The sequence below is a fragment of the Ailuropoda melanoleuca genome, chromosome 15 (genome assembly GCF_002007445.2).
Source record: "Ailuropoda melanoleuca isolate Jingjing chromosome 15, ASM200744v2, whole genome shotgun sequence".
NCBI lineage: Eukaryota > Metazoa > Chordata > Mammalia > Carnivora > Ursidae > Ailuropoda > Ailuropoda melanoleuca.
Window position 1 is genome coordinate 85,374,011 of NC_048232.1, and position 16,121 is coordinate 85,390,131.

Below are 16,121 nucleotides of genomic sequence, written 5' to 3' on the forward strand. Positions count from 1 at the left end.
CTGGGGCACAAGTCGGGTAGATCAGCCAGCTTGGGCCGGTGTCTGACTCGCTGTCTTGCCAGTTCGTGCCAACCCTGGGGCTGTGAGGAGCTTGCCACTGCTTCTGCGCCCCCACATGTGGATGTGGCCGCAGCCACCTGGAGCCAGCACTTCACGCATCTGCTCGACAACCCAGCCTACAAACGGGAAACTGAGGCCCAGAGAAGGAAGGGGCTTGATCAGAGTGGCACTGGGATCCTCTGACTCAACCAGATTGGGGTCTTCCGCCCAGCAGTGTCATCCAGGCCAGCCTGCAGGGGGTGGTGCGCTGAGGCCCAGACGGGGAAGGGGTCATGGTCAGACCCAGTCGGGCTGATCCATGTGGCAACTTCCACAAGTTTCAAACAGATGCTTAGCAATGGCGATAGCAGAAATCACTGTCCGACCCCAAAAAGGATGAACTGGAGGCCCATCCCTACTAGGAAGGGTGACATGGTCACCCACAGCCTCATGGTCCCTGAAGAATCACCACACAAGGCCCCCATCTCCTGTGGCAGCTCTGTAGCGGGCCCAGGGCACTGGGGGCCTGGGGTGGAGGCCGCTGGAAACAGTGGAGCCCCTTCCCACAGGTGACAAGGCTGCGGGGGTGTGAGGGGCTCCAACATCTTTGCTGTTTCAGAGGCAAGATCTCACTCTTCCAGAAAGAAGGTGCCCAGGGAAACCTGTTCCTGCCAGGCAGGGAAGCAGCACCCAATCCCAGGCGGATGGAGGGGGAGAGCTGCGGAAAGAGAAACAGGCCCGGGGTCTACACGTGCGGGCGACGCAGACTGGCGGCAGGTGTGGTTCCTACCTCGGGGCGGCCAGCACGGTGGGGCCAACGATGGCTCGGGGTATTTTCCTCAAGGGGGCAGACACAGCCCCAATCCTGCCAAGGAGCAGGATGTAGGATCCCCCACAGCCCCTCAGTCCAGACCCTGGGCTCCCCCCAGAACTCCCCACCCTACCGTGCGCTTCCATCCCTCAACCAGACTCCAAGTCTGCAGGAACAGAGCGAGTCTGAGGGCTCCCACAGTGCAGCTGAGCACCGCCTACCCGCGCCTTTGAGTTCCCCCTACTGGGCAGCCCTTGCAGTGTAGGCAGAGACATTGCCAGCTTTCTGGAACCTTCCTTAAGGCAGCACCATATGCCCTCTGATTGCTGTTCCTTCTCCCGTGGCTTGGAGTCTGGCTGAACCCCGAGGAAAAGGGCTGTGCCCAGAGACGCAGGACGGCCTGCCACGCGGGCACACTCCCCTCCGCCGCTTCTCCGGCTCCCTTACGTGGGACTGCGCTCCTCAGAGCGGAGTGGAGGCGCAGCACGGCCAGAGAACGCGAGCCTGGACTGCAGAGTCCCTCGGGGCCGCCGGCTACCACAGCGCCCGGGCAAGAGGGTTTGGACGCACTCCGCACCCTTTAGAAATAATTACAGGTTCCGGGCAACCCTCTCTGGCGCCCTCCCTCTTCAGGAGCTTTGTACTGTTGCTCCATAGTTTGCTGCCTCCCCAAAATACTACTATTACTACCACCGGCAGCAAGGTTCTTTGTGAATGTTGGAAATTTTCTAAAATGGGGTTTTAGAGAATCATTCACTCTTCACTGAACTCCAGAGAACTCTCAAAACTCAGGCTATGGGGAAGATGGAGTTCCATGGCCCTACTCGCAGGGGCTCTCAGCCAGGCCTGCGGACACACGTCTGGGGGTCACGATGTCTGGAAGGGTAACTGGCACGGAGCGGCCGGGAGCCAGGACAGCGGCCCGCACCGTGAGCGACAGTCCCACACAACGAAGGCCAGTTCTGCTCAAAGGCCGAGGGGGCCCCTGCTGAGAAACGCTGCAGAATTAAAAATGAAAAACCTACCCGGGATTTGACAGGTATCTACACAGACATTTACAGACAAATGCAGAGATCTCATACCTGGGTGGGTTTCCCACTAGCACTGATGAATGAAAAAGCCACCGAGAAGCTCAGAATGACTCTGGCTCCCCGTGTGGAGCAGGCAGAGAAGCGCTACGGGGGTGGCCTGTGCCACAGGAGGTCGCGGGCACAGAGTAGACACTTAGCGATCACCGATCACCGTCCGCAGGGATGCCTGGGGGTGGGGGAGGAAACGGCCCTCAGCCAGCCTCCCCAAACCCTTCCCGCCTGGCTAAGGACCCTGTTCCCCACCAGGGTAGAGGTTACTCACTCACAGGCATACAGCGGGCACTCAGTACTATCTGTTGCGTAAACAGATGCGGGACTGAATCTCCCAACTACGAAGTGTGGGGTGGACAGAACGGCTGCCACGGCCAACTGTGTCTTCAAGCCCTTTGCTTTCAGTAACGAAAGGGCTAAGATTCCGGCTGTGGGTGTGCATGGCTCACAGGGCAGTGGAGGGGCCCCTCCGGCACTGACCTCCCTGGCGCCCATGCCGATACACCCACAGCCCCCACGTGGTGATGGGGTGCAACGTGACAGGCCGCAGGCCAAGCCTTCCCGGCCCCTAGAACTCACCTGCAGGCCCATTTTACAGAGGCGCCACCAGAGCCCAGAGGTGTGAGGTCTGCCTCGCAGAGCAGGAGACCTCAGCGACTCTTCTGGCCCGGCTGCGGCTTTCCCCCAGCCTCGGAACAGGCCTCGGGAGAAACAGACCTTGGCAGGTAAAGAAATGCTCACTTTTAGTGCTTTTTATGTGGCCTTCGAAGCACTCTGCAAACAATGATGCTGCCCGATCACTCGGAGGAGGAAGCCTAGAAACAGACTGCAGCCCCTTCTGGGTCCCCTCCTCCCTCCTAAGGCGCGCCCCCACCCCCCCGCCCCCCGGGGCACCAGGAGACCCCGCGGGGGTGGCGGGCGCACACACACACACACACACACACACACACACACACACACACACACACACACAGTCTAGGTCCCGTCATCCTCCAGCACGTCCACGTGCCTGTAGGACTTCCAGGCCTGCAGGTTACAGCTCTTCAGGATGCTTCCCAGCTGCCTCCCGGGGCCCACTTCAAAAGTTTTGGGGAACTCCGTGCCCCTCCTCCTCTCGTAGATGGCGTGCATCGTCTGCTCCCACTTCACCGGGGAGACCACCTGCTGCACCAGCGCTTTGGGGATGTGTTTCGGATGCGCGTATCTGTTCCCGTCGACGTTGGAGTGGACGGAAACCAGAGGCTTCTTGACGCTGACCGACTTGAGGACGTGGGCCAGGGGCTCCAGGGCTGGCTCCATGAGGCGCGTATGGAAGCCACCGCTAACGGGCAGCCTCCTGGTACGTCTGAAGTGATACCTGGAGGCATTCTTCTGGAGGAACTGCAGTGCCTGGAAGGAAAAGGAAGTTTTAGCCCAGGCTATCTTGGGGAAGAAACACTCGGCAGGCGGCCACCACGGGCACCAGTCCTCTGGACAGAAGAGCTGTGGGCACCTCTGCACGCTTCACGCTGCGGACAGCCGCACGAGAGGCTCCCTTCGCCTTTGTTCCAGTACAAGGCAGTCGTGCACGCGGCGGCCCGGAAGTCGTCCGCGGGGGCTGGGACCATTCCCACAGCCCGCCTGGGCAGGCGACACGGTGGGGCGGAAGGAGATCGAGGCAGGGAAGTGTGGCCCACCCCGCGCCTCATTCGCTAGCTTGGGGGCCCCGGGCACATCAATCTCTCAACTTTGTCATCCAGAAACTGAGCACAGTTTCAGCTGCTTCCAAGGGCTGCTGGGGAGCGATCAGGCGGGAGGTGTGAAAGGGTCTGACAACAGGAGAACGTACCGTCGAGTGTCAGGTGTCAATTATAAGCCAGCTACCTTCACAACGTTTAATAAGCCTGTTTTCTTATTACTCCATCACCCTCAAGATACAAATTCCAGAGACTCCAAGCCTCATTTCTATCAGAACCCTGTCATCCGAGCTTTCTCTAGAGAAGAAAAGAGCTCTGTCTCCTTGAAGCCAAAAGCCTTCCCCTGAAGAGTGTCTCAGCTCAGAGGGGGCCTCCCAGGCCACCAGGCCCAAACTTGTAACTGTTTGCAAGCAACATAATTTGCGAATATTTAAAAAACAGTAGATATTCTTAAGAGACCCCAGGCCCTGAGGACACAGCCCGGGGCCTGCCACCCTGACGGCCCTCCCCTGGGCTCCGCCGAAAGGCTGGCTTCCTGTGCGCTCAACTGTCTGTCACCGGTCTCTCTGGCCCGTCTCTGGCCCTGCCACCATCTGAGCTGCGCAGAGGCTGGGCCAGCTGTTCCCTGGAAGACTGTAGGGGAGCCGGGGTCCCAGCAGCTGCCTGACCTTGGCTGATTTTGCCTTACCTCTCCGTGCTTCAGTTCCCACATCTATAAAAGGGGGACAACACCGGCTATCTCACAGGTTGTCAAGGAGAACTCTGCTTGGCGCACAAGTGCTATGCGACCGTTAGCAACTGTCTCGTATGCCGAGCCCATCCACGTACACTGGAAAAACTGCGTAACGGTATGGCTATTTGTGCCCCCGAAGGGTAGGAAGGATTCGTATTTTGGGTCGGACGGCACCATTGACCCATCTCTGCAGGCCCTCCGTGCAGGAAGCCAGCGTAGCCGGCGCCTCACCATGTCTCACTATCCTGCGCTGGGAGTCTGTCCGCGTCCCACACAGGCTGCCGCAGTGGCCTCAGCCCCGGCGAGAGCCAAGTGGAGCGGAGCTCAGCACAGCGAGCCAAACTGTGACGGAGGCAGGACCCCGAGCTGTGGGAAGCACTGAGGGGCTGGGCTGCCTGCCACTGCAGCTGGGTCCAGCCTGTCCTGACGCTTCCCGTCACCGCCACCCTCCCTCAGCCTCATTTCGCTGAAGGGCACCCAGGAGCCCTTCTGAACACAAGGCTTTGGACCCTTCCCACCGTGCCTGGGCTGTCTGGCCAGGCGCATCCGCGTGGATGGCTACTCGGTGGCACTTCCGATATCATTTCAGCATCTCCAAGTGCTTTCCACGGAAGGCCTTTGGATTTATCCAGCTCACATCCCAGGCTGGGGCCACAGGAGTCCAGGCCACAGCCTCAGGGCCCAGGAGGCAGAGGCCGAGGGGTTTTTGTCACATCAGTGGTTGCAAAGGGACTCTCCTGCTCAAGGAAGCCCCTGCCCTCACCTGAGCTCTTTGCTTTGGCACCAAAAGTCTAATGCTGGGAATCCAAGAAGTCGTCATCCCGTGTACCCAACTGTCTGGGAGTTGCGCCAGGAGACGCCAGCCCTGGTTTGGGGCCCCTCCCCGCCCACTTCCGGGCCGTTCCAAGGCTGTTAATGGGAATGAGCAACCAGCTCCACGATCAACATGGGGCTGCCGTCACCCATCTTCCCATCCTGTCAGGACAGTCACAAGAGAGACTCTCGCTGGTTCCGAGGAGATTCACACAGACACCTGGCATACCGGCAAGGCCTCATGAGGATGGCAGACTAAGCGCAGTCGAGTGGAGGAAGAAGGTTCCAGAATGAGACAGACTGGGGCTCCGTTCTGCCTCCACCATCTCTAAGCACTGGCCTCTCACTCTGCCTCAGCTTCCTCGTGTGTAAAACACGCATAGGACTGCCTTCTGGGGAACACAGGCTGGCTGCAAGGCCTACAGGACACGGGTCGTGTAGACACTGGCCCTGCAGCTGCAGCCCCTTGTGCGGGATCTGGCGTGGAGCCACTCAGCATCCCGGGGCCAGCCCTCGGTGCCGAGCTGCCCTTTGCCATCGGCGACTCGCTGCCTCCCTGCTGGGGATGCCCTCTTCCCGGCAAACATACCCTCCGCCTGACCCTCACTGTGCCCCAAACCCATGGTCACCCGTTCCCAGCTTATCAGTCCACATACCCTCCTCAGTTATAGGGGAGCTGCTTGAGAAACGTCTAGGGAAGCTGTGAATGGAAGGAAGGACAGAAGGAAAGAAAATGAACTTGGGGCAAAAACAGAATCCTAAAAGGCCCAGCGGGGCGGAGTAACCCAGCAGGAATGGCTTCTTGCTTGCTAAGGAAGCAACCAGATCAAAGCTTGTGAGAACCCCCGAATTTACTACAGGAAGGCCCTGGGGATCATCAGGTCCAACCCCTTTACCTTCCAGGAGGGCTAGGTGATTTGCTCAAGGTCCTCGTCTATGCATGGTGGAGTGGCGACAGCATCCCGGCCTCTTGCCTCCCCCTGCAGTGCTCACGCCACCCCCTGACCCCATCACCCTGCCCCTGCTTGCCCTCAAGTACTTTCCAAAGACCATGGCTTGGCAGAGCGCCCATCACACCACCGTGGGCTCCCTAGCGTGGGTGGGACAATTCCAACCTTCTGTACCAGACTGGGGTCTAGGAAGGCTGTTCCCATCAGCACCAACCTCCAGATGTCCTGAGATCACCCTGCAATCAGGAAAGAGGTAGTTGGCCACCTCACACACGGGGTTCTCTATGCCCAAAGTCTTGCAGTGCTCCCGGGCTTCCAAACAGGCGAAGGCGAACTTGGACTGAGACTGGCCGAGGACAGACAACATGCCGCTGGGGACAGCTTCCGAGGCTTCCTGCATGGCCTCGGCTCGGACTTTCACCGCATACAAACCTATCCAGAGAGAAGCGCATTTGGAAAAATCAGGGCTCGTGAAGAGGGGGAAGCCCAGAGCTGAGAGACAAAGCACGAGTGCCACACAGCGTGCTGGAGACACTGATGCCGGCTTCTATCAACAGCCCCCAAGGCCACAGTTCTTCATCTAACTATTGCACAGACACGGCAGCACCGGCAGGAGAGGGGGGTGCTGTCCTTGCAACTATGCAAACGAAACCACGAAGCTCCCAGCCCGAAAGCTGGCTTGCTGTAGGATGGTGATTCTTAACTAGGGGTGATTTAGCCTTGGGGCAGGGTCTGGGGACACTTTGTGATTGTCACAACCGCGGAGTGGGGGGGGCGTATGCGTGCATGCTGACATCCCGTGGGCAGAAGTCAGGCTTGCTGTTCCACATCCTACAATGCACGGCCCCACCTAAAACAAGTTAGTATCTGGCCCCAAAACGTCAACAGTGCTGCTGTGAGAAACCCCGGTGCAGGGAGCAGACTTTGAGCTCTATATGCTGTTTTGGGCGAGTCATGATCTTTCGGGTCAAATTTTCAGTTAGTAAAATGAGGATAATACTATCTAATCTGTCTGGATTGTTGTGAAAACTGGGAGTCAGAGTTTCAATAACACAGGATTCTCATAAATCAAGCTTTACTGCCCTCGCTTGCAGCTGGAGAAGCGGATGCTGCCAAGGCAAATGAAGGGAAATGCAGAGCTCCCGGTTCAGGGCAGCTCAAGTGCCAGGTGAGAGAACAGGGCTGTGTCCGGGGCAGGCAGCTCCAACGACCACGATGTAGGAACGGCCGGTGATGACTGGACACCCGTCATCCCGGTCCTGGGTCTGCTCCCTGGGGGAGGGGATGACGGAGCCAAGGAGTGGCTAAGGGACCAGTTCAGGCTTTCTTGGGACCACAGAGGTCTGAAGAGCACACCCTGCACCCTTCCTAACACATCTTCCTTCCCTCAGCACCTCCATACATTTGTACTGGACTGTTGGCCCCTTACATAGGTAGGGAGCAGACTGTGGAAAATACAGTAAGAGCCTGAGGTAGGAAGCAGTGAAGAATCCACGGGAAGGTGGAGAGGGCACGTGGAAGTCCTCCCATGCAGGTGTCAAAGCACTATGCAAAATGTCAAGTGCAAAAGCACATGGTAGACATAGGCTATAACTCTGCAAATTATGTGCACAGAAAACTATGTGTGTATAAAATAGTTTTATTAGGGGGCACCTGGGTGGCACAGCGGTTAAGCGTCTGCCTTCGGCTCAGGGCGTGATCCCAGCGTCCTGGGATCGAGCCCCACGTCAGGCTCCTCCGCTATGAGCCTGCTTCTTCCTCTCCCACTCCCCCTGCTTGTGTTCCCTCTCTAGCTGGCTGTCTCTGTCTCTGTCGAATAAATAAATAAAATCCTTTAAAAAAAAGTTTTATTAGGAGACGTGAATGTGCAACATTTTCTATCGTCCACGCTGTAAAGTTGTTTTTTAATAAACACTCAAGTAAAAGTCACATCAAATGTAACCAGTTTCACGTGTGCAGTTCTGCGGTATTTGTTTTTTTCATAATGTTGTGTGACTACCAGCTTGCTCTAGTTTCGGAACTTTCCATCCCTCCATGAAATACCCCATACCCGCCAAGTAATCACCCCCCATTTCTCCTTTCCTCTGCCCTCCGCCCCCATAATCCCGTCTCTCATCTCCGTGCATTTGCCTAATCTGGACATTTCACACAAAAGGGACCACTTCTTCCACTGACCGTGCCTCTGAGGCTTGTCCATGTTGTAGGACCCACATAACCGCACTTAATTCCCTGTTACGGCTGCAGAAGATTCCATGGCATGGAGAGAGCCCAATTTCTTTATCCACTCACCTGATGAGGGACATCTGGATTGTTTCCATCTTTGGGCAATTTTGAATCATGCTGTTATGAACGTCTGTGTACAGATTTCTCTGTGTGGATGTTTTCATCTCTTAGGTGTATACCGACAGGCAGAACCATCGGGCCCTACAGTAATTCTATGCATAATGTCTTGAAGAAGTCAAACTGGTTTCCACAGCAGCTGCACCATTTTACGTTCTCACCAGCCTTGTCCCAGTGTCCTATTTGTTCACATTCTTGCCAACACTTATTATTTTTTTTAATTTTTAAATTTTTATTTTATTTTTTACTATATATATATTTTAATTGAAGCTATCCTGGTAGCTATAGGGTGGTATCTCAGTGTGGTTTTGATTTACACTAATGATTAGTGACGTTGAACATCTTTTCATGTGTCCGTTGGCCATTTCTATATATCTTTGTTAGAGAAAGGTCTGTTCACACCCTTTGCCCATATTTAGCTATAAGCAAAACAGTTTAACTGGTTTCACCGTGAGCAAAAATCTTAAGTGAAACCAATATGATCAAGATCAAACATTCATTTACTCTTTTTCATTCCGTGACTATCTGTTGGCCATCTATCACGTGACAGGCACTGGTGGTGTGGGCGTGGACTGACAGCACCCAGGACAGCTCAGGGGACAGTCAAGCAAGCAGAGTTCAGAAGCTTACAAAAAGAAAGACAATCCCCAATGAACCCTTCAGACTTAAAGGGGAATCAAGGTTAAGTCTGGTCATCGGGTTCCAAAGTCATTCTCATCCATGTGCTCACTACTTTATCACCGGAGTGGCTCCAGAACGACTTTTGGCTGTGTCCTTGGTCCCCAGTGAGCCCAGCAAGAGAACACCCCGGCACAAAACCAAACCCCTTCCTGTGTACCTTCAGAAAATTCCATGGCTCCAGCAAACACTAGGGCTGCAAATTCTCCCACACTGAATCCGGCAGCAGCAACACAGTTCTCAATAACCTGTGGTGACAGACGCGGGACATGAGGCCAAGGTCTCAGGAGGGGTTCGGTCAGGGGCTCTGCACCTGAGAGCTGGCCAGGTGTTCAGAGGCTCAAACAACCAGAGCCACTGGCCTGGTGCTCTGGCTTGAAGAGGACACAAAGTGGCCCTCACAAGTCCTGAACCAGCCCTTTTACTGATGAGGAACTTTCCTGGCAAGTTAAAGCCTGCGGGCTGGCTCTGTGGTAGAGCTGTGACTCCAACCCAGGGCTCTGGGTTCTCCTGCCTCTGCCCTGAGATGCCTCTCAGGCCCAGGGAGCTACGCAGAGAAGAGCATGACTCCGAGTCACAGAGGGCTGGATTTGATTCTTAGCTTGGTAGAGTTCCCTAACTTCTCCGAGCCTCATTTGTCCCATCTGTGGGATGGGGAAGGGCAGGACATACCTCACAGGGCTACCGAGATGACACCAAGATAATGTCTCTAAAGTGCTTCAGCACAGACCTGGGTAAGGGCTCCATGAATGCTCCCACCTCCACTCAACAGGACCACTTCACTAACTCTCACTACGTGTCTGAGTCTCCTTGCCTCAACCACAAAGTAACTGTATTTACCTCACGAGGTTGTGGTGAGACTGGAGTACAGGGTTCTAACCAGTAGCTAGCTTCACATTTACTGTTTGATATTATCAAATGTTAACAGCAATCAATCCACACCTTCAAGCGAAGTGACATTCTCACACATCATCTTCTTAATGATCCCTCATTTAAGGTCGAAGTTCAATCCTTTTAAAATCATTTAGTAACAAATGACTAAGGATCATTTAAAATAGTTGACGGGCATGAAGGAGGGCACGTGCTGGAATGAGCACCAGGTGTTATACACAACCGATGAATCACTGAACTCTACCTAGTAAACTACTAATACGCTATGTTAATTAATTGAATTTAAATTTAAAAAAAGTAAAAAGAAACACACACAAAATAAATAAAAATTTAAAAATCGCAGCCCAGGCTCAGTAGGTGGAACATGCGACTCTTGATCTGGGGGTCTTGAGTTTGAGCCCCATGTTGGGTGTAGAGAAGAGTAAAAATAATGATAACCTTTTAAAAATAAAATAAAACCGCAGTCCAGCCCTGACTCGCGGCCCCTTCCCCTGCTGTTTTCCGTCTATAACACCATATTTAACATACTATGGCACCGACACAGTGTATTTATTCTTCATCACCCCCCGCCCCCCGAACATGCAGGCTTCTCTAGAACCGTGTCCCCAGCACCTAGAGCAGTGGGAACTTGCTAAGACTCTGCCCAGTGCGTCAGACGTGGAGCGCTCGGGCCTGGCGCGGGGGAGCCCAGGCACAGCCCATCCTCCCCGGCGGGCCGCGGGGCGTCGGGCCTCACCGCGGGCTGCAGGTGATGCAACTTCTCCACGGCGGCCAGCGAAGCCACGAAGACGGCGGGCTGGCAGTGCGCGGTGCGGTCCAGGGCCTCCTGCGGCCCGTGCAGGCTCAGCTCCAGCAGGTCGTAGCCCAGCACGCTGCGGGCGGCGGCGTAGAGCTCGCGGACGCGCGGGTAGCGGAGCAGCCCCCGGCCCATGCCCACCACCTGGCTGCCCTGGCCCGGGAAGAGCAGCACGGAGCACTGGCCCGGCAGCCGCCGCGCCGCCGCCTCCCGCGGAACTTCCTCCGCGGCTGTGGCGTCTCGCAGCAGCTCCGCCACGTCCACGGGCACGCGGCCCGCGCCACCCGCACGTTCATGGTGAGGCCACTGCCCGGGGCGCGTTACCGGGGCGACCAGAGCCGGGCGGCGGCGGCGGCGCGGCACGGCGCGGTCCCTGACGCATTTCCCGCCGGGCGGGCCGCGGCACCCGGGGGCGGAAAGAAAGGTTCCGCTCGTACGAGTTCCGCCCCGGCTCCAAGAGTCCGCGCGGCTGCGCGCTGGGGCCCTGCAGGGATCCAGGCGCTCCGGGAAACCCGCGCAGGAGCGAGTAAAAAGTGCCCCGCACGGCAGTCCTCCCGCAGAAATAGTTCCTGAATGTGCGGCTAACGCAATGTCATACTTACTCTTTCTACCTCGCCTGGGAAGGGGGTTGAGACGCTTCCACGTTGTTTCTCCTGTTTGATTTCTCAGCAGCGTCTTTCACAATCTTTCCTGTAAACCGAACAGGCACACACAGAAGCACCCGACTCGTCTCTGCCCCATTGAACAAAGCCCTGGATACTTTTCAGACATGAGCTTCTAGAATTCTTCACAACGACGCTATGATGGCTAGGTGCTGTTACCCTCCGTCCTTGGTCAAAGACTCAAAGACTTGAGTGACAGGTGGTTAGAGACAGAAAGGGGATCGGAGATGGGGGTTACAGGCTTCTCACAGTGGGGTGAGGCAGGGTCAGGGAGAGTCTAACTCTGACCTCACCCCCACTTGCCCTCGGCTCCTCTCTCATTTCCGCCAGCGGGGGAAGACAGACACCCCCCCCCCACTCCTCATAATGAGAAAATTCTGGGTGGAATTACATCAGCAAATCTACTTCAGTGAGTTTGTCCTAAGAATCAAATGAGCGAAGCCCTAACTCTCAGAACATCCAGGGCAGCCTTGCTTTCGACAAGGAAAAAGTGGGGAAAAGCCCTATATTCGACGAGAGGATATTCGTTAAATGGGTTCTGGCAAATCTATACAACTCTGTGGTCATCAAAGATAAGGAGATTTTTCAGGTTAAGACACGAACAGAGCACACATTGCCTCCAGAAAGCCGATAAATCCACAGGAAGGGAATTTTACAAAGATTTAAATCCACAAGGACAGGGAGAACAGGAAAGAAAAGAACCCTGAAAGCTGAAAAGCAGGAAGACCAGTATTACCTGACTTAGCCGACTCCAGACAGCCAAATTCCTCTGGACGGTGGGGAAAGCTGACCAATCCTCATTTACACGCGAGCCTCCTCGAAAGCTTAGGAACTGGCAGCACTAGCTGCTTCTAGATGGAAGGGTGAAGGAAGGTTACAATAAAGAGGACTATTTGAAGGTATCTTTGAAGAACAGATCTTTAGACCCCTCTCTCTAGCCACTGAGTGGTGCCCCTCCCTCATTCTGGCAAACATCTGGGCTTTAGCTCTGGAAAGGGCTGGACATGCCAGGGACGGTGGTGAGTGTGGGTACTTTGCCGAAACAGCTGGATACCGAATGCTGAATGCGGGGACCTCCCCCGGTGCTCTCCCCCACTAAGCTCCCAGGAACCCAGAGCTAGATCCTTACCCTCCATGCAAGGGGCTGAAGGACCTTGGGGAATCTGACCAGTCCAAGAGGAAATCTGAAAGACACTGACAGTCCAGGAAGTTCCCAGACAAATGGCCCCCCAAGTTCCAACTCTCAGTGATGCTAAACCAAGTACCGTCCATAGACTTACTTCCCTCCCTCCTTCTAATCATGAGCAGCCAGCCCGAAATTCCCGAGCAGCTGAGGAAAACCTCTTACAAACAGAAAAAAACTAAACAAAACAAAACAAAAAACCCACTTGCATAGGATTCAGAGACTATGAGAAGAGAAGAAAATAACTGTTTTAAGAGAAGTCGAGAGGTAAGAGAAAATGCTGTGGGCATGAAAAATGAACAGAAAGCTATATTTAAAAAGAACATTTAGAAAAAAAAATAAGAATCCCTTGGAAATTAAAAATACTAAGGCAGTGGGACACCTGGGTGGCTCAGTCAGTTAAGCGTCTGCCTTCAGCTTAGGTCGTGATCCCGGGGTCCTGGGATAGAGCCTTGCATCGGGCTCCCTGCTTGGTGAGCCAGCTTCTCCCTCTTCCTCTGCCCCTCCCCTGCTTGTGTGCTCTCTCTCTCAAATAAATGAATAAATCCTAAAAAAAAAAAACAACAAAAAAACTCTGAAGGAAAGCAAGGTCATGTTTAACTCACAAGTCAAGTTAGAGGTGACCTTGGGGTAAACGAAGGAATCAGAGAGAATATCAGGTGGCCCCTGGGCCACTGGCGATCCCTGTTCCTTAACCTGGGGGGTGGACACTCAGGTGTCTTTTCATTATTATTTTAAAGTGTACACAGAATTTTATATACATTTCTGCTTGTATGGAGCATTTCACAGTTCAGAAAACCAAGGTGGACAAATGTTTGTTACTGAAGAAAGAGGCGTCTGATTTCCTGTAAGGGGAAGAAAAATGATAAAACCATTTGTAGTGTGAAGGCAGTCTTGTAAAGGAAGGAGTGATATGCTCAGGAAAAGTCATGCAAACACTCACGGAAGTGTTGACAGTGTTTTGCTCTAGGCGATGGAAGAGTAGGTGGCTTTATTTTTTCCCTCTGTGTTTTCCAATTCCTTTGCAATAAATGTGGATTACTCACGTAATAAAGTAAACACAGAAATAAAATACAAGGATATACTGTACTTGAATCACACATGGAACTGGGAAGCTGAATGACACACCGGTTAAGAGTGCGGATCCTGGGGGGCGCCTGGATGGGAATCCTGATGCCATCGCTGACCAGCTAGCTGGGTGACCTCGGAATGTTGCCTCACCTCTCTGAGCCTGTGAGGTGGGGTTAGTCTTCTGGGGCTTGGGAGGGTGTTTCCATGCCTCCTTTCTGGATCGACTTGAGCTCAGAGGTGAGCTCTGCATGTGTTGAATCCTCTAGGGCTCAGTCCAGCGCTGGCCACCCTTAGGTGCTCAGTATACATGCCAAATGCCCAACAGAATGTCCGTGCTTGGTGCTGTGGAGTTAAGCCACTGTCCACTTAGAATGAGGGTGGCACAGACTTGGGGTTCTGGAAGAGCTTGCTGGCATGACACTGGAGAGCAGTCAGACTCGGACACGTGGAGAGGCCCAGGGTGAGGGTGGGCGGGGGCGGTGCCCTAGACAGGGGCACAGAGGTGGGAAAGGGTGGGGTGCTCAGCTTGACCCCAGTTTGGCCGGGCCTCCAGCGCCAGGGGAAAGGCTGGGACTGGATCCTAAATAGTGGGAGCCTTGGAGGGTTCTCAGCGCAGGAGGGGAGTGGAAGGAAGAAGCAGGCAGCTGGGGGCCAGGTAGGGGCTGCGGCAGCTGCTCAGAGGGGGGACAGTGAGTGTCGCCCAGGCTCGGGAGGGGTCCCTGGGGTTGGCAGGAGGGAGAACAAAGTAATGGGAGGCTCCCAGGCCCAGCAGGCTCAGCGTTTGTGTCTCTGTATCTGCACATGGTCCTCCAGTGTGAATCCCTCAGGCAGCAACTGGCCCCTCTGAGCCGTGGGGCTGTGGGAGCTTCAGGAGGGCGGGGGGCCTTGTGTGTTCGTTCTCAGTCCCTCCCTTGGGCCCTGGCATGCAGCAGATATCTGGGGGCAGAAATTTCCTTGAGCTCCAAGTGTAGTAGGGGTGAGGCTGGAGGGAAGCTGCCTTGTCTTCTCCCCACCGGTCTTCCGGGGGAGGTGAGCATGCCACTTGGCCAGGCCACAGGCCCCTCCTTACAGGAAGCTGGTGAGGGCTGGCCGCTTCCTGGGAGGTGTGGCCGGACCGATTTCATTAAGACCGGCAGGCACTGTAACTGGGGCCACAACACTTTGAGGGACCCAGGGAGATGTTTTAATTTCTTTTAAAATCAGAAGAAAAAGGGGTGCCTGGGTGGCACAGCGGTTAAGCGTCTGCCTTCGGTTCAGGGCGTGATCCCGGCATTGTGGGATCGAGCCCCACATCAGGCTCCTCCGCTATGAGCCTGCTTCTTCCTCTCCCACTCCCCCTGCTTGTGTTCCCTCTCTCGCTGGCTGCCTCTATCTCTGTCGAATAAAGAAATTAAAAAAAAAAAATCAGAAGAAAAAGAAACAAGCCAGCCTGGATTATACTTGTCTTTATATCAAAGCAGTCGAAAGAGGAAGGGACTCGCAAAGGCCACCATGGCAGGGCCTAAGTACTCGGAGGCCGCCCAGGAGGCTCCAAGCCCCTGCGGCTGGGGACAAGAAGTTCACGTGGTCTTCCAAGGACCAATTTGGGCCACTTTGGCTCCTGCAGGCTGAGGGGCCCTGCCTGGCCAAGTCAGCCCAAGGTGGCCAGGACAGGCCCTGGGCTGCAGGAACAAACCAGGTGAGGTGAGGTGTCCAAGGCCTGGGGCCGGACATGCTGTGCTCATCAGGGGGCGTCCGGCACACTGGAGGCCTCCTCTGGGCCGTGGGGGTTGCAGTTTCCACTCAGTAAGGGCCAAGGGTCTGCAGGGCGCCCTGCCTGCGTTACCTTGTGGCATCCTCGTTAGTCCCATGATGTTGTGCCCATTTTACAGATGAGGAGATGGAGGCAGAGAGAACCAGTCAGAAAGTGTGTGAGCCAGGACTCAGAGTCTGGCCTGCCTAGCGCCTGGGGTACCAGTTAAAGGGACAAGGGTGCTCCTCCGGCGATGGGGGCCCCGGGCTACCGTGTGGGAGGGTGTTCAGGGCTTTGCTATCAGGCGTCGTGATTGCCCTCTCTGAGGTCTGTCCCTGTTGCCCCATTTTACAAACGGTTAAGGTGAGGCTCAAGAATAGAAGCGACCTGCCAGCGACACAGCCACGGGAAGCATCGGGGTCGACAGAGCCGCCAGCGGGCGGGTGAGAAAGAGGCAGAGGCGAGGAGGAGAGGACTGAGCTCTCCGGCGGCCGTGGCCTCCAGCCAAGCCGGGCGGGGCCGGGGCCGGGGCCGGGCGGGGCCTCGCGGCCGGGGCGGGTCGGGGACCTGGGCCACCACCTCGCGCCGCGCAGTCCCTTCCCGGAGCGGGCGTCCTCGTCGCTGGTGAGTGGGGACCGGGCGCCGAGGGGGCAGCGGGAGGGGC

General features: G+C 55.5%; 2 protein-coding genes across 2 annotated transcripts in view; one reads left to right on the top strand and one right to left on the bottom strand.

Moving 5' to 3' along the window:
- Window positions 1-1,938: 1,938 nt before the first annotated feature.
- On the bottom strand, window positions 1,939-11,792 carry MCAT (malonyl-CoA-acyl carrier protein transacylase). The gene is made up of 5 exons (XM_034643691.1): window positions 11,760-11,792; window positions 10,750-11,484; window positions 9,283-9,370; window positions 6,319-6,536; window positions 1,939-3,321 (listed from the first exon to the last, which is right to left on the bottom strand). Exons 1-5 carry the CDS (start codon window positions 11,790-11,792, stop codon window positions 2,908-2,910), a joined length of 1,488 nt encoding a protein of 495 aa, XP_034499582.1. The 3' UTR covers window positions 1,939-2,907.
- A 4,198-nt stretch (window positions 11,793-15,990) lies between these two features.
- The window catches only part of TSPO (translocator protein), a 9,065-nt gene continuing 8,934 nt past the window's right edge, over window positions 15,991-16,121 (top strand). Inside the window, exon 1 of the mRNA XM_034643411.1 lies at window positions 15,991-16,081. The gene's annotated coding sequence lies outside the window, so the exon portion shown is untranslated. The remainder of the gene's footprint in view (window positions 16,082-16,121) is intronic.

What these genes read in the sequence shown, in the direction of transcription:
- MCAT (XM_034643691.1), bottom strand. Translation starts at nt 11,792, where the DNA reads ATGAGAGAGGAGCCGAGGGCAAGTGGGGGTGAG. An exon ending in TGCATCACCTGCAGCCCGCG is followed by an intron (nt 9,371 to 10,749) that starts GTGAGGCCCGAC and finishes CTGTCACCACAG; the next exon opens with GTTATTGAGAACTGTGTTGC. An exon ending in TGATCTCAGGACATCTGGAG is followed by an intron (nt 3,322 to 6,318) that starts GTTGGTGCTGAT and finishes TTTTCCTTCCAG; the next exon opens with GCACTGCAGTTCCTCCAGAA.